Raw genomic sequence first — 12,856 nt, 5'->3', positions numbered from 1 at the left:
TTTGAAAGTAATCAATTAATGGATTTCATTTTTCATAAATAGTAATCCAAGTCTATACTAACATTTGTTGTACTTCTTTGTACAAAGGTCATGGAACTCAGCTGCCAATGAAAATGCCCTTTGGAAGATAGATTATTCTATTTTCTTTGGTAGTTCCGGTGTAAAGGAGATTGATACTCCATACGATTTTGATTGGAAGGAAACTTTTCAAGAGAAATATAAAGGTATGGTATTTTTGTTTCAAATTTTAGATATGCAGTTTATGTTCAAAAGTATGTAATATTTTGAATTCAAATTACCATATCTGGTTTGAAAGCTATGTGAGTCTGGTCGCCCCCCTAAATCAATATGAGTGGCATGTTTCACTTGGTGTTAGATTTAGTTACTAAAATGGTCTTATATATCTAATTAATAGAAATGTGATTTCAGTTGGTTATAATACTAGTTCATATATTATCCTTTTCCATCTGCTTGAGATGATTCCGAATTATGTCAAATTGGTGCAACATTCAACTACCTCTCAGAGAGATGGAAAGAGATACTATTTAACTACCCCACAGAGATGGATACTGAAAAAAATTCACACCAGATTTGCTAACTTTATTGGGGTTTATGCTTACATTTATATTCCATTATTTTCAAAAAGAGAATTATGTACAAAATTCCTAATTTTGGTCCCATATTGTGGATACTTGATAGTAATTTCATAGCGGTTGGTAGTTCGACGGTTGTGCCTTTACCCTAGATTGGCATTAATTATACTTTCTCACACAAACCAAGCAAATAAATCAGAAATGACTAAAAGTATATGATAAAAAATAATCAAATTATAATACAATTTTTTTTTACAACATTAAAATTTAAATTGATTATTATTTATATATAGCAGAGTTGGCAATTGGATCACCAACGAATAGGGCAGTTTGCAGAAACTGTCATTCAATTGTTTGGCTCAGCACATTGACAGGTAGAGCGCCGCATTCTTGTTCCATGTTCGGACAAAAGGACCCGAAACTAAAATTAATATCACCTAGAGAGGTACTCGGGAATTTTACACCTGGTATTCTTGTGCCAAGTTGGGACATCACAGCTAGTGGTAACATATGTCATACTTTGCACTGCATATTGAGTCCAAATATATTTGAATGATCAGTTTCCCAAGCATGTTCTGGGAGAGGCTTTATGGAGAGATTTTGGTTTTGATACTGCTGAAAGTGATTCGGATGAACCATCATGTAGATAGTGATTCAGATCCATCCTTAATTAATGTATATATATGTTATTTGCATTATTTGCTCATCTTAGATTTTTTTTTTTTCACTCCTACAACTCCATTGACAGGAGCACAAGCATATATAATCATTGGATGGATAATTCAAATAATGCATTATCTAAGAACAAGAATAAGAAAATCAAGGATAACTTTGTTCGGAATTTAATTTTGGAAAACATAATAATTTGGACGTATGTATGTGGCATTTAGGACTGGCAAAAAAATTCGTAGTTCGTGATTCGATTCGAAATTAGTTCAAACTAAAACGAACCAAACCAGGTTCGGTTCGAAATTAATTCAAACCAAATTCAAAGTAGGTCTGGTTTGATCGAAATGGGTTCGCAAACTTTTATGCTTCGAATCTCCTAATAACATCGGTCATTCATTTACCTGATAAAACTAGAACTCAAGATAGAGAATCATAATTTAACCTAGCCGACACTCCCTGGTTCTCAAAACACCCAGTTCTTGTACGATTACTTGTTTTACTGCATATTTCAGTTCTTATATTTAATCATCTTTTTACGATTATTTGTTGTGATGTATTTTTTTCATGAATAAATTTTCAACTTAAAAACACACATTTCATACTTTGATGTCACACTGAAGCTCTTTTTTGAGTACCGTAGTGGCAATTGTGAGAGTTAATGTAGTAGCTATCAGTCTTGCACTTATCTATGCCCAGTTGGTAGGATTATAGCAGCTAACAGCTAATAAACTAGCCCATAATCCATTAGTGTGAATTCGTGAAAGGTAAAAGAAAGCTGTTTGAATTGTCCCGCGAGAAGAAAATTAATGTATAAACTACTAGTATAACTGGGATTGCTAAAAAAAATTTAGTTCGTAATTCGATTCGAAAAATATGTAGTTTGCAATTAATTCGATTCGAAATAAATCAAACCCAGTTCGATTCAAATCTTATTCAAATCAAACTCAAACTAGGATAGGTTCGATTTGGTTTGATTCGTTGCCACCCCTAGTGGCATTGGATTTATAAACTTCCCTGTTTATCTCTAATTAAAATTTATCTGTGATATATTGTTCTTAATTACTTAAATATATCATATTGAAAATTTGAATAATTTTAATTGATTATTAGGACCATGATTCCCTCTCAGACAAAATTTCAATATAATTTAAAAAATAGCTTGAAAAAACATACTGACAGAAAAACAGAACTAAGTATACTGTTAATTTTTGCTTGTGTATTTTTGATTGGGCTGTGCTAATTTGAGAGTAAAAAATTATATTATTGAGTGCAGAGAATATTTCCTCTCTTCCTATACCCAAATACTCTTCTAATTGTTCTCCTAATTATGGTAGAAATTTAATAAAATCTTGTATCAAATATGTAAATGGAAACTAGCTCTTAAATGCTATGGAGAGAGAATAAAACAAATTAGTGCCTTTTTCTTTTTTTCTTATGGTAACATTGCTATTTTGATAGCTAAATGCGTAGCTCAAAGAAACTTTCATATTTAGTAGTCATCATCTGCGCATTTATGTACAGCTAGCCTCGTCGTTCCAGCAAAAATTTAAATAAAAACCTTTGATGTGCTACTGATTTTAAGATTAACAAGTTATTATCTGGTTGGAACTTGGAAGATTAAAAGGTACCACCATTAGAGTGGGAAAATGGCATGGCAGATCCGGCTCCGTTACGGAACGGCACGGTACGTGTAACTGTTCCGTGCTGTGACTCGTGTGTTCCGTGTCGTGATCATTCGCGTACGGTGACCAGCCTTGAAAATTCAACACGGTGCGGCACTTCATGCGAAAGATCCGGCTGCGGCACTACACGTAATCACGCAAGTCACGTGTAATTAGGACCGTTAGGTCTCAATCAAATGATGAATCTTAAATAAACTAACTTAAATTATGAAAAAATAGTTATACGTGAGAAATGCGACCAACTACGTTTGGACACAGCACGCGAATAGTCACGGCGTGACTTGCGTGCCGTGACCACCCCTCAACATTTTGGTCACAGCACGACACGACACGTGTCACTGTTCACTTGATCACGGCATGCTTGGTACGGCACGGCACGAGACTAAAGTCACAGCGTATTAATCACGGTATGGCAGTACACGTTTTTTCCACTCTAAGAGCATCTACATCCCTAAAATTCAACAGGATTTCTAAATAACTGTTAACTATTTTTTAGAAATTATGGTTTTTAAAGTTTTTAACTCTCACATCCATGAAACTCATTTTAGAGTTTCTATTAAGCCACGTCAGCAACAAATTAAAAAGGAAAAACAATTTGAGCCAATAATTTGGCCAACATAGAGTTTATAAACAGTTTCTTAATAAGAAACGTTCCTGCATAGTTTTTAAATAAGAAACTCTCCCACATCCCTGAAACTGGATTAGAAACTGCCACGTCATATTAGAAACTCTAATAGTTTTAGGGATGTAGATGCTCTAACCACCATATAATATATTTCTCTTTTTCTTTTCTTTTTTCTAAATAAGAGTGTTACATATCCTGGGAAGCTATCTGTAAACGAGCAATTCATGCAAACAGATAATATCCACAAGCCCACAACTCGACAGATCTTTTATAAGGTTGATCATATGAGATCATGTAAGACCTCAAATGGTGTTGCTTCGGAACCGAATCGTCTGCCCCCAGAGTCACTACATTGTGAGTCCCCATTAAAACCTAAACCCAAAACTATTTTAATCCTAAACCCTTTAACAGTAACCGGGCCCACCTCGCAGTGACTCTGCCAGGGGGCAGGTATTTCCTGCACCCAGGGACAGGAGATCTGATTCCGTGTTGCTTCTCAATTCGAATTCACGTCCTCTGAGATATCTCATATTTAATTTGCGTGAATTTTTGGAAAGTTTCAACCGTTCAAACATGTTCTGCACGAATATCAATGCTCATATAATTCTAGCCCTGCGCTATCCCCGAATAAGCACCGGACACGTCGGTCACGCAAAATATGAGATATCACAGAGGAAACGCTCTCACTTCTCACCTTTTTCCTTGGAAAAATAGGTTTGATCGCCTCCAAAGTTGCCGCAGTTTGCTCTAGTACTTCTAAGCAAAGATTCATAAGATGGGACTTGAACGGTCCGGATTCCTATAATAGGCACACCGGATATAGAACTGGATTAATTCTTCCAACTATATATATATAGAGAGAGAGAGAGAGAGAGAGAGGGGCTAATATGCATTCGGTTGTATATGGACCGAAGTGCTACCGGTCCAAATTTTATTTTTCAAAATCCAAATGGTCAATCTGAACCGTTCATCTTGTTCTCCATATTAATATGTGCTTGGAGACCAAATTTTATATTGTTCTGAATTTTTTTACTATTTATTAAGTATTTTACAAAATTGTTGATCCAACGGTGGCTTAACAAAACAGTAAAATCAGCAGCCACCGTTGGATCAACAATTTTGTAAAATACTTAATAAATAGTAAAAAAAATTCAGAAAAATATAAAATTTTGTCTCCAAGCACATATTAAATATGGAGAACAAGATGAACGGTTCAGATTGACCATTTGGATTTTGAAAAATCAAATTTGGACCGGTAACACTTCGGTCCATATGCAACGGAATGCATATTAGCCACTCTCTCTCTCTCTATGTATACATATATAGATATATATGTATACATATATATGTATAGAGATGGGCTATGGTGCATTGCAATGCATGGAGGGATTTGTGCATTGGACCATAAATCTAAAATCCAAAATCCAAAATCCAAAATCCAAATGGCCGATCGAAACCGTTCATCTTGTTCTCCATATTAATATGTGCTTGGAGACCAAATTTTACATTTTTCTGAATTTTTTTACTATTTATTAAGTATTTTACAAAATTGTTGATCCAACGGTGGCTGCTGATTTTACTGTTTTGTTAAGTTACCGTTGGATCAGCAATTTTGTAAAATACTTAATAAATAGTAAAAAAAATCAGAAAAATGTAAAATTTGGTCTCCAAGCACATATTAATATGGAGAACAAGATGAACGGTTTGGATCGGTCATTTGGATTTTGAATTTTATATTTATAATTCAATGCACAAACCCCTCCATGCATTGCAATGCACCATAGCTCATCTCTATATGTATACATATATATGTATACATATATATTTTTATGAGATAATGAGAGGCCAGGTTGGCTACTATATCTATTTGGCGATATTTCTGTTTGCGCCCTTCTGCTTTTATCTAAGTTAATTAAAAATTTGAAGTATAAAGAATTTAAATAATTTCTGAATTAATGTCAAATTTTATCTTATAAAATGTTTTGTGGTGCTATTCTAAATCTTCTCAGATCTTCTCTATAACATACTAGTTTAGTCAAATGCCACTGTCATTTTTCCTTTGACAAATAAATAATTTTAAAAAAATATCAAAGTAATTTTGTATAGATGTTAAATTGTATGAGGTATTATCATGTTAGTGTCATTATGATTTATGGCATCTCCTTTATAATTATTTTTTTGCAAAATTTTCATACTATTTATTTGTGCGTGTATTTGTATTTTAATTTGATCTCCTTTTTTTTCATTTATGCCTTGGTAACTGACAACATGAGTTAAATTTTTTGAATGGGTTTAATACTTGTGTATATTTTACTATCACCATTCTATAAATTTGAAGGAAACATAGCAAAATTATGATATAAGCATGACCTAGTGAAAATATGCATCTATTTGTGTGGCCGGAAATGACAACTTCTGCACGTGAAATAATTTAGTCATGAATTAAATTTTTTTTTTTTGGATTTCGAATTAAATATTTCAATTTATTTAGGTGAGCATGCAACAAAGAAACTGTGGGACTGCATTCTTTTTTCATTTATTTGACATAACACTCTTTAAATAGTAATGTGTTTTATATACTCCTAAATTTAAATTTTTACTGTTGTCATGGTGTATATTACGTTTTAGTCATCTTTTATAAATTCTCACCAGTAATTTGAGATTTTGTTCCTTCTAAATAGAAGAGTAAATTAGGCACTGGATTGATCCAGATGCATCCAAGGGCGAAGCTATCATAGAACGGGGGTAGGCATTTGTCTACTCTTGGAAGAAAAATTTATTTTGGACCGGACTTTTTATTGAACTTGCTTATCCCTGAATAATGAAGTTGCCTACCCTTGATTTAGCGCCCAAACAAGGGAGATCATTCAGAAAAAAAAAAAATAATAACCCTCCTCCGCTGTGTTAAGAGTATGCGTTCCAGTGCGCAATACGCGAAGGAGAAAGAAGAAAGGATCGCCACTGTGTGAAGGAGAAGGATCGCCACCAATTCGCCGCCTATGCCCGTTGATGGCCGCCTGTGCCCGCTAGCCCTAGCCGCTGATTGCCGCCTGTATACTCTCGAAAAAGATTTTCATTTTTATTTGTCTGTCGCTGAAGTCAATTTCATATTTGATTTATAGTAAGTTTTGTTGCTAATTTATTTTTCAATCAAAATCTAGAAATCTAAATCAAGGTCATTGATATCTGATTTTTCTTAATATCAGAGCAGAGATTTGTTTCATCTTCTCAATTTTTTTATTTTATCCATCTCAATTCTCAATTACTCTAGTTCTTGCTTTATTATTTATTTTCTATTTTGAAAGTCAATTAGTAGCACAAGTTGCTCTCTGTCTTTCACCACTGGTATCGATATCAAAAGCTAGTTTTTCACTTTGATGAAGAAGATCAATTTTCTAGAAACAAAATAACAAAATCAAGAAGCAACAATTATAAATTTTAATGGATTTATAGCCATGCAGCTATATTAAATTTGTCGACTTCAATTGATATTTCTCTCCTTTTCCTTTATAGACTCATATGACAGAATGTGATTTATATATTGTAAGCAATCATTACATAATTATATAAAATCATATTTTATTGGTTTCATATGAAACAAAATATGTTAGTTGGTATAACAAATATAATAATAATGCTTCAATGTTAGTATCAGGCCAACATTTTTGCTTTTGATGGCTTCTTTGTTATTGGATTGAGAATTATAGTAGCAATCACAGATCAAGGTAGTTTGAAGAATTTATTGTCATATCAAATTGTACAAGGCTCCTGGGTCACTTGTTAATTCTAATATATTATTGCAATGGTCTAATTCATTCTGGTGTGAGCATTGGCCAAATGTTACAATAAAAAAAATGTTGTGTTTTCGTTCATTAATTTATCTATTGGTGTAGTATTGAATCTCTCTAGAGAGGCATGCAAATGTTACAATAATACATTTCTACATTGTTTATTCATACCCTTGTATCCTTGTTTAAACTAGGTTTTGCTACATGTCACAAATATGCACCTACCTGATCGATCTGACAAAATTTCTAGCTTCGCCACTGAATGCACCAGCTGGGCAAGAAATTATGACCCAGTGCTCCATTTAAGACAATATTTAATTAGTTTAGGTCAGGTAAAGTAGTTGTTGTCGCTAATTTATTATCCCTTTAAGTAATTATTCTGTGTATTATAGACTTATAGTAGAGAAATTTGAATGTGAAAGCAAATTTGCTAAAACTGTACAGAAATTAAAGAGTAATCCTTGTATTCTATTTTGCATTAATAGTAATCCAAGTCTATACTAACATTGTTGTACTTCTATGTACAAAGGTCATGGACTCATGGAACTTTGCTGCTAATGGGAATAAGATAGAATAAAATATTCCCTTTCTTTGGTAGTTTGGCCAGTTTAAAAGAGATTGATACGGATTTTATTGGAAGGAAACTTTTCAACAGAAATATAAAGATACGGTACTTTTATTTCAAATTTTAGATATGCCAGTTTATATTCAAAGGTATGTAATATTTTGAATTCAAATAACCATATCTTGTTGAAAAGCTAGGAGAGCCCAATCACAGTAAATCAATATGAGTGGCATGTTTCACTTCTGTTAGATTTAGTTACTAAAATTATCTTATGTTTCTAATAGATATTTGACATTAGTAATAATAATAGTTCATAAATTATCCTTTCTCCATTTGCTTGTGAAAGATCCAAATTATATCAAATTAATTGGTGCAATATTTAAAGAGGAGGGTTCAAATGCCTCCATTTTTTGTGCCTCCATCATGCCTCCATTTTTAAAAATTTTAATAACTCAAAAGTTAAATCTTAAAATTCAAAATAAAACCGTTAGATATGAACAACATCATTTTATCTATGCACGTGTAAAAAATTATGGCATTTCAACGTTGTTTTGGTTGTCATCTTGAGCTTGTAAAAATCTATACTATTGTGGATGATTTATAGACGTTGATTTTTCAACTTATTGATTCATATAAAAGCAAAATCAAAATGTGATAATTTTTTATGGGCACACAGATAAAATAACATAGATCACATCTAACGGTTTTATTTTGAATTTTAAGTTTTAAACGTTGAGTTATTTAAGTTTTTAAAAATAGAGGCATGATGGAAACACAAAAAATGGAGACATTTGAACCCTCCTCATATTTAAATACCTCCCAAATTAATTATACTAAATTATATCAAAACTAAGATGTTCTTAAATTCATCAAATCAAATTATTTTGTGAACTCAACTCTAAAATTTATTAGATTGGGATCCGAACAGTCGAAACCCTACATATTTTTTAAATAAAAAATATGAAAAATAAGATTCTTCTGATTATAATATATAAGAAAAATAAATATAACAAGATTAATGATAATATTGTATAAATAAACATTCTTTAAGCTCAATACTGCATTTTTTTTTCGGTATCTAGAATAAAAAAATTGTTTTCTAGATCCCGTCGTTCTGATCCTCGTGTTTCGGTTGTTTCAGCTTCCTTATGAACCATATAATTATGATTCCATTATTCAAATTATTGCGGGTTTCAAATCTTTCCGGATAGACAAAAATAAGCAGCAAAATTTATTCACATATACAATTTATTTACATAGACAACTGTTTGCAACAAAAATAATTTATTCTATAAAGATAGATATTTTTTAACATAGACAACTTTTTACTATTTGTAGCAAAATTTATTCAATTTATTCTTTCTTTTTGAAGTTATTTATAAATTTTTGTTCAATTCATTAAAGATTGGAAGAATGACTTGTCCTATTCAATTCAACTCGCCAAATAGCAATGTCACCTTAAAGAACAAAATAAAAAAGGCTTAAGAAATTTTTTCATTCTTTTTCAGTAACATTTAATTAATAGTTCCCTTTTACATATATAATGCAAGCTTTTATTAAGTTTCTCCATAATTAGAAAAATTCTATATATAAAAGAAAAAACTATTAAATTGGGTATGAATAGAGAAAAAAATTGTCATCACTCAATAATCTAATTATTGTTCTCAAAATAACACAGTTTTATTTTATTTTACATTAGTAAATGTTTTTATATAGTTATTTTGTTTTGAGTTGCAGTAGTTGTTTCCTTTTAAGATACAATAATTAATTTTTAAAAGTGCATTTTTAGTCTCATTATACTATATTTTGTTGTTTCTTTTTTCTGTTGTGTCTATATTGAAATAAAATAGAAAATAGAAAAAAAAATTAATAAATAGTACGTACAATATAAAAATAGATAATTAGTCTGAATATAAAAAGAGAAAATTAGTCTCAACTCTCCATATTCAAAATACTCTTAGCATCGTTCTGAAAAGAGCAGAGAGAGTAGGTGCACTTGACAGCCAAGTTTTTCAAAAAGAGAGAAGAGAGAAGACGAAGGTAAGAGTTAGGAAATGGAAAGTGGTGGATATGAAGAGCTGGGAATAGCAGCAGCACTTTCACGGCCATGGGATTACCCCACGGCTTGTGATGATATCAGCGGCATGCTTCGCCTCGGCTATTCCCATCTGCCTAAGCGCCTCCAATTTCTCGTTTTTCAAGACACGCTTTTCGCCCTCCGCATCCTCCCCGAGTAAACTTCCAAAATTTCTCTCTATTTAATTCTTTATTTCCTTGTTTTTGTATCAATTTTAATATACTAAGATAGTAGTGAAGTTTTAGATTGAAATTATTGGTAAGAATTGGAGAAAAAAATATCAAAATTAATAAACGTTTTTCAAGAGAATTCATGCTGATTGAAAGATGTATGTTGTAGTATACAGACGACATATGGAGTTGCAGCTGCTAATTCGCTTTTACAAGCAGCAGAAGCTGTTTTACCAAAACAGAAGAAGGCGGCTGCTGTTTCAGAGTTCAAGCATTCGATTATTGCACACAAGAGACATTGTAAATCTCATCACTACGATGGAGGTACAAATTATGATATTTTGGTCTTTTTGGTTCTCAGGCAGTTAAGTTTAATTGAGGCACAGTTAATCTGACCTAGAAAGGTAAGATTAAAAAAATCAGTGGGAAAATTCGACTTGGGTTTGAAGAAAGTCTTCTTTGTCTGGGCGCTGTAACGAAAATCATTGTATCTTGTTGATCCTGCTATTTTCGTTGATCTGGTACAGATGAGATAATACTGGATACAGCTTTTCGTGGGACAAACAACCTTCGTTTATATTTTCATAGTGAGAGATTATTCTACTCAAAATTGTGTTTTGGCGTGATCAGTTTTTATATAACCCAGATAAAGTTCACAAATTCAACAAGTAATTGTAAAAAATGAATATCCTTACTGTCTACTGGTATTCAATAAGTTGTCTACTTAAAGAATAGTCGGAAACTTTATATCACCCGAAGAGCATGAAACTTTATATTACAAGAATAGTAGGAAATTTTTCTCTTTTAATTTGATAATATATTTTGTATATGTCAGATATTGTGGATTTGCCACACGACTTGCTTGTTAATGTTTTCAGTTTCCTTAATATGCGGTCATGGGTGGCTGCCAGCTTAGTTTGCCGGTACGTCTTTTCTTTGGCTTGTTTTTACAAACATGTTAATTTATTCAATTGGGTTCATTTAGGGGCAGTAATTCTCTTATTGCTTGAGAAGAAACCACCAACCAACGGAGGGTTTTGGTTTTGCTTAATTTATTGGTGGCATGGTGACAATTTACTAAGATGTATTTTATATCAAGAACTAACAGTTAATGTTGCTGTTGCTAAATTCTAATATCTTATTGTTGTCATATGGTGTATATTGCATGTGATCATATTTTATACATTTTGAATAGTAAGTTGAGAGTTTGTTCCTTGCACATTTAATGGAGTAAAATTAGGCACTGGGTCAAATCCTTCCATACAGGACAACATTTAATTGGTTTAGGTCAGGTACAATAGTTATTGGTGCTAATTTAAAATTGTTCCTTTAGTTGTTTTTTTGGACATTATAGTGGAGAAATTTGAATGTGAAAGCCGATTTGTTCAAAATTATACAAAAATTTGAAAGTAATCAATGGATTTCATTTTTCATAAATAGTAATCCAAGTCTATACTAACATTTGTTGTACTTCTTTGTACAAAGGTCATGGAACTCAGCTGCCAATGAAACTACCCTTTGGAAGATAGATTATTCTATTTTCTTTGGTAGTTCCGATGTAAAGGAGATTGATACTCCATACGATTTTGATTGGAAGGGAACTTTTCGAGAGAAATATAAAGGTATGGTATTTTTGTTTCAAATTTTAGATATGCCAGTTTATGTTCGAAAGTATGTAATATTTTGAATTCAAATTACCATATCTGGTTTGAAAGCTATATGAGTCTGGTCGCCCCCCTAAATCAATATGAGTGGCATGTTTCACTTGGTGTTAGATTTAGTTACTAAAATGGTCTTATATATCTAATTAATAGAAATGTGATTTCAGTTAGTTATAATACTAGTTCATATATTATCCTTTCCCATCTGCTCGTGATGATTCCGAATTATGTCAAATTGGTGCAACATTCTCAGAGAGATGGAAAGAGATACTATTTAACTACCCCACAGAGATGGATAGAGAAAAAAAAATTCACACCAGATTTGCTAACTTTATTGGGGTTTATCGTTTATGCTTACATTTATATTCCATTATTTTCAAAAAGAGAATGGTGTACAAAATTCCTAGTTTTGGTCCCATATTGTGGATACTTGATAGTAATTTCATAGCGGTTGGTAGTTCAACGGTTGTGTCTTTACCCTAGATTGGCATTGATTATACTTTCTCACACAAACTGAGCAAATAAATCAGAAATGACTAAAAGTATCTGATAAAAAATAATCAAATTATAATACAAATTTTTTTTTTACAACATTAAAATTTAAATTGATTATTATTTATATATAGCAGAGTTGGCAATTGGATCACCAACGAATAGGGCAGTTTGCAAAAACTGTCATTCAATTGTTTGGCTCAGCACATTGACAGGCAGAGCGCCGCATTCTTGTTCCATGTTTGGACAAAAGGACCCGAAACTAAAATTAATATCACCTAGAGAGGTACTCGGGAATTTTACACCTGGTATTCTTGTGCCAAGTTGGGACATCAGAGCTAGTGGTAACATATGTCATACTTTGCACTGCATATTGAGTCCAAATATATTTGAATGATCAGTTTCCCAAGCATGTTCTTGGAGAGGCTCTATGGAGAGAGTTTGGTTTTGATACTGCTGAAAGTGATTCGGAGGAACCATCATGGAGTCAATACCAACTTCCCAAGTGGGCCTACTCAAGAGTTTTCAAAGTGA

At 32.3% G+C, this 12,856-nt stretch overlaps 1 protein-coding gene and 1 pseudogene across 1 annotated transcript in view; both read left to right on the top strand.

Annotated features, from left to right (window-relative positions):
- Positions 1–1,243, top strand: part of LOC144546648 (F-box protein At5g52880-like) — a 19,192-nt pseudogene extending 17,949 nt beyond the window's left edge.
- LOC144546647 (F-box protein At5g52880-like) overlaps positions 1–12,856 on the top strand; it is a 19,674-nt gene extending 6,818 nt beyond the window's left edge. Inside the window, exons 2-6 of the mRNA XM_078295180.1 lie at positions 9,968–10,155; positions 10,339–10,493; positions 11,005–11,092; positions 11,655–11,840; positions 12,724–12,856. Coding sequence (XP_078151306.1) covers positions 9,977–10,155; positions 10,339–10,493; positions 11,005–11,092; positions 11,655–11,840; positions 12,724–12,856 — 741 coding nt within the window. The 5' untranslated portion in view covers positions 9,968–9,976. The remainder of the gene's footprint in view (positions 1–9,967; positions 10,156–10,338; positions 10,494–11,004; positions 11,093–11,654; positions 11,841–12,723) is intronic.

This window comes from Carex rostrata, chromosome 30, assembly GCF_964058835.1.
Source record: "Carex rostrata chromosome 30, lpCarRost1.2, whole genome shotgun sequence".
Taxonomy (NCBI): Eukaryota; Viridiplantae; Streptophyta; class Magnoliopsida; order Poales; family Cyperaceae; genus Carex; species Carex rostrata.
The sequence above is the reverse complement of the archived record's forward strand: the minus strand, read 5'-3'. Positions and strand labels throughout refer to the sequence as shown.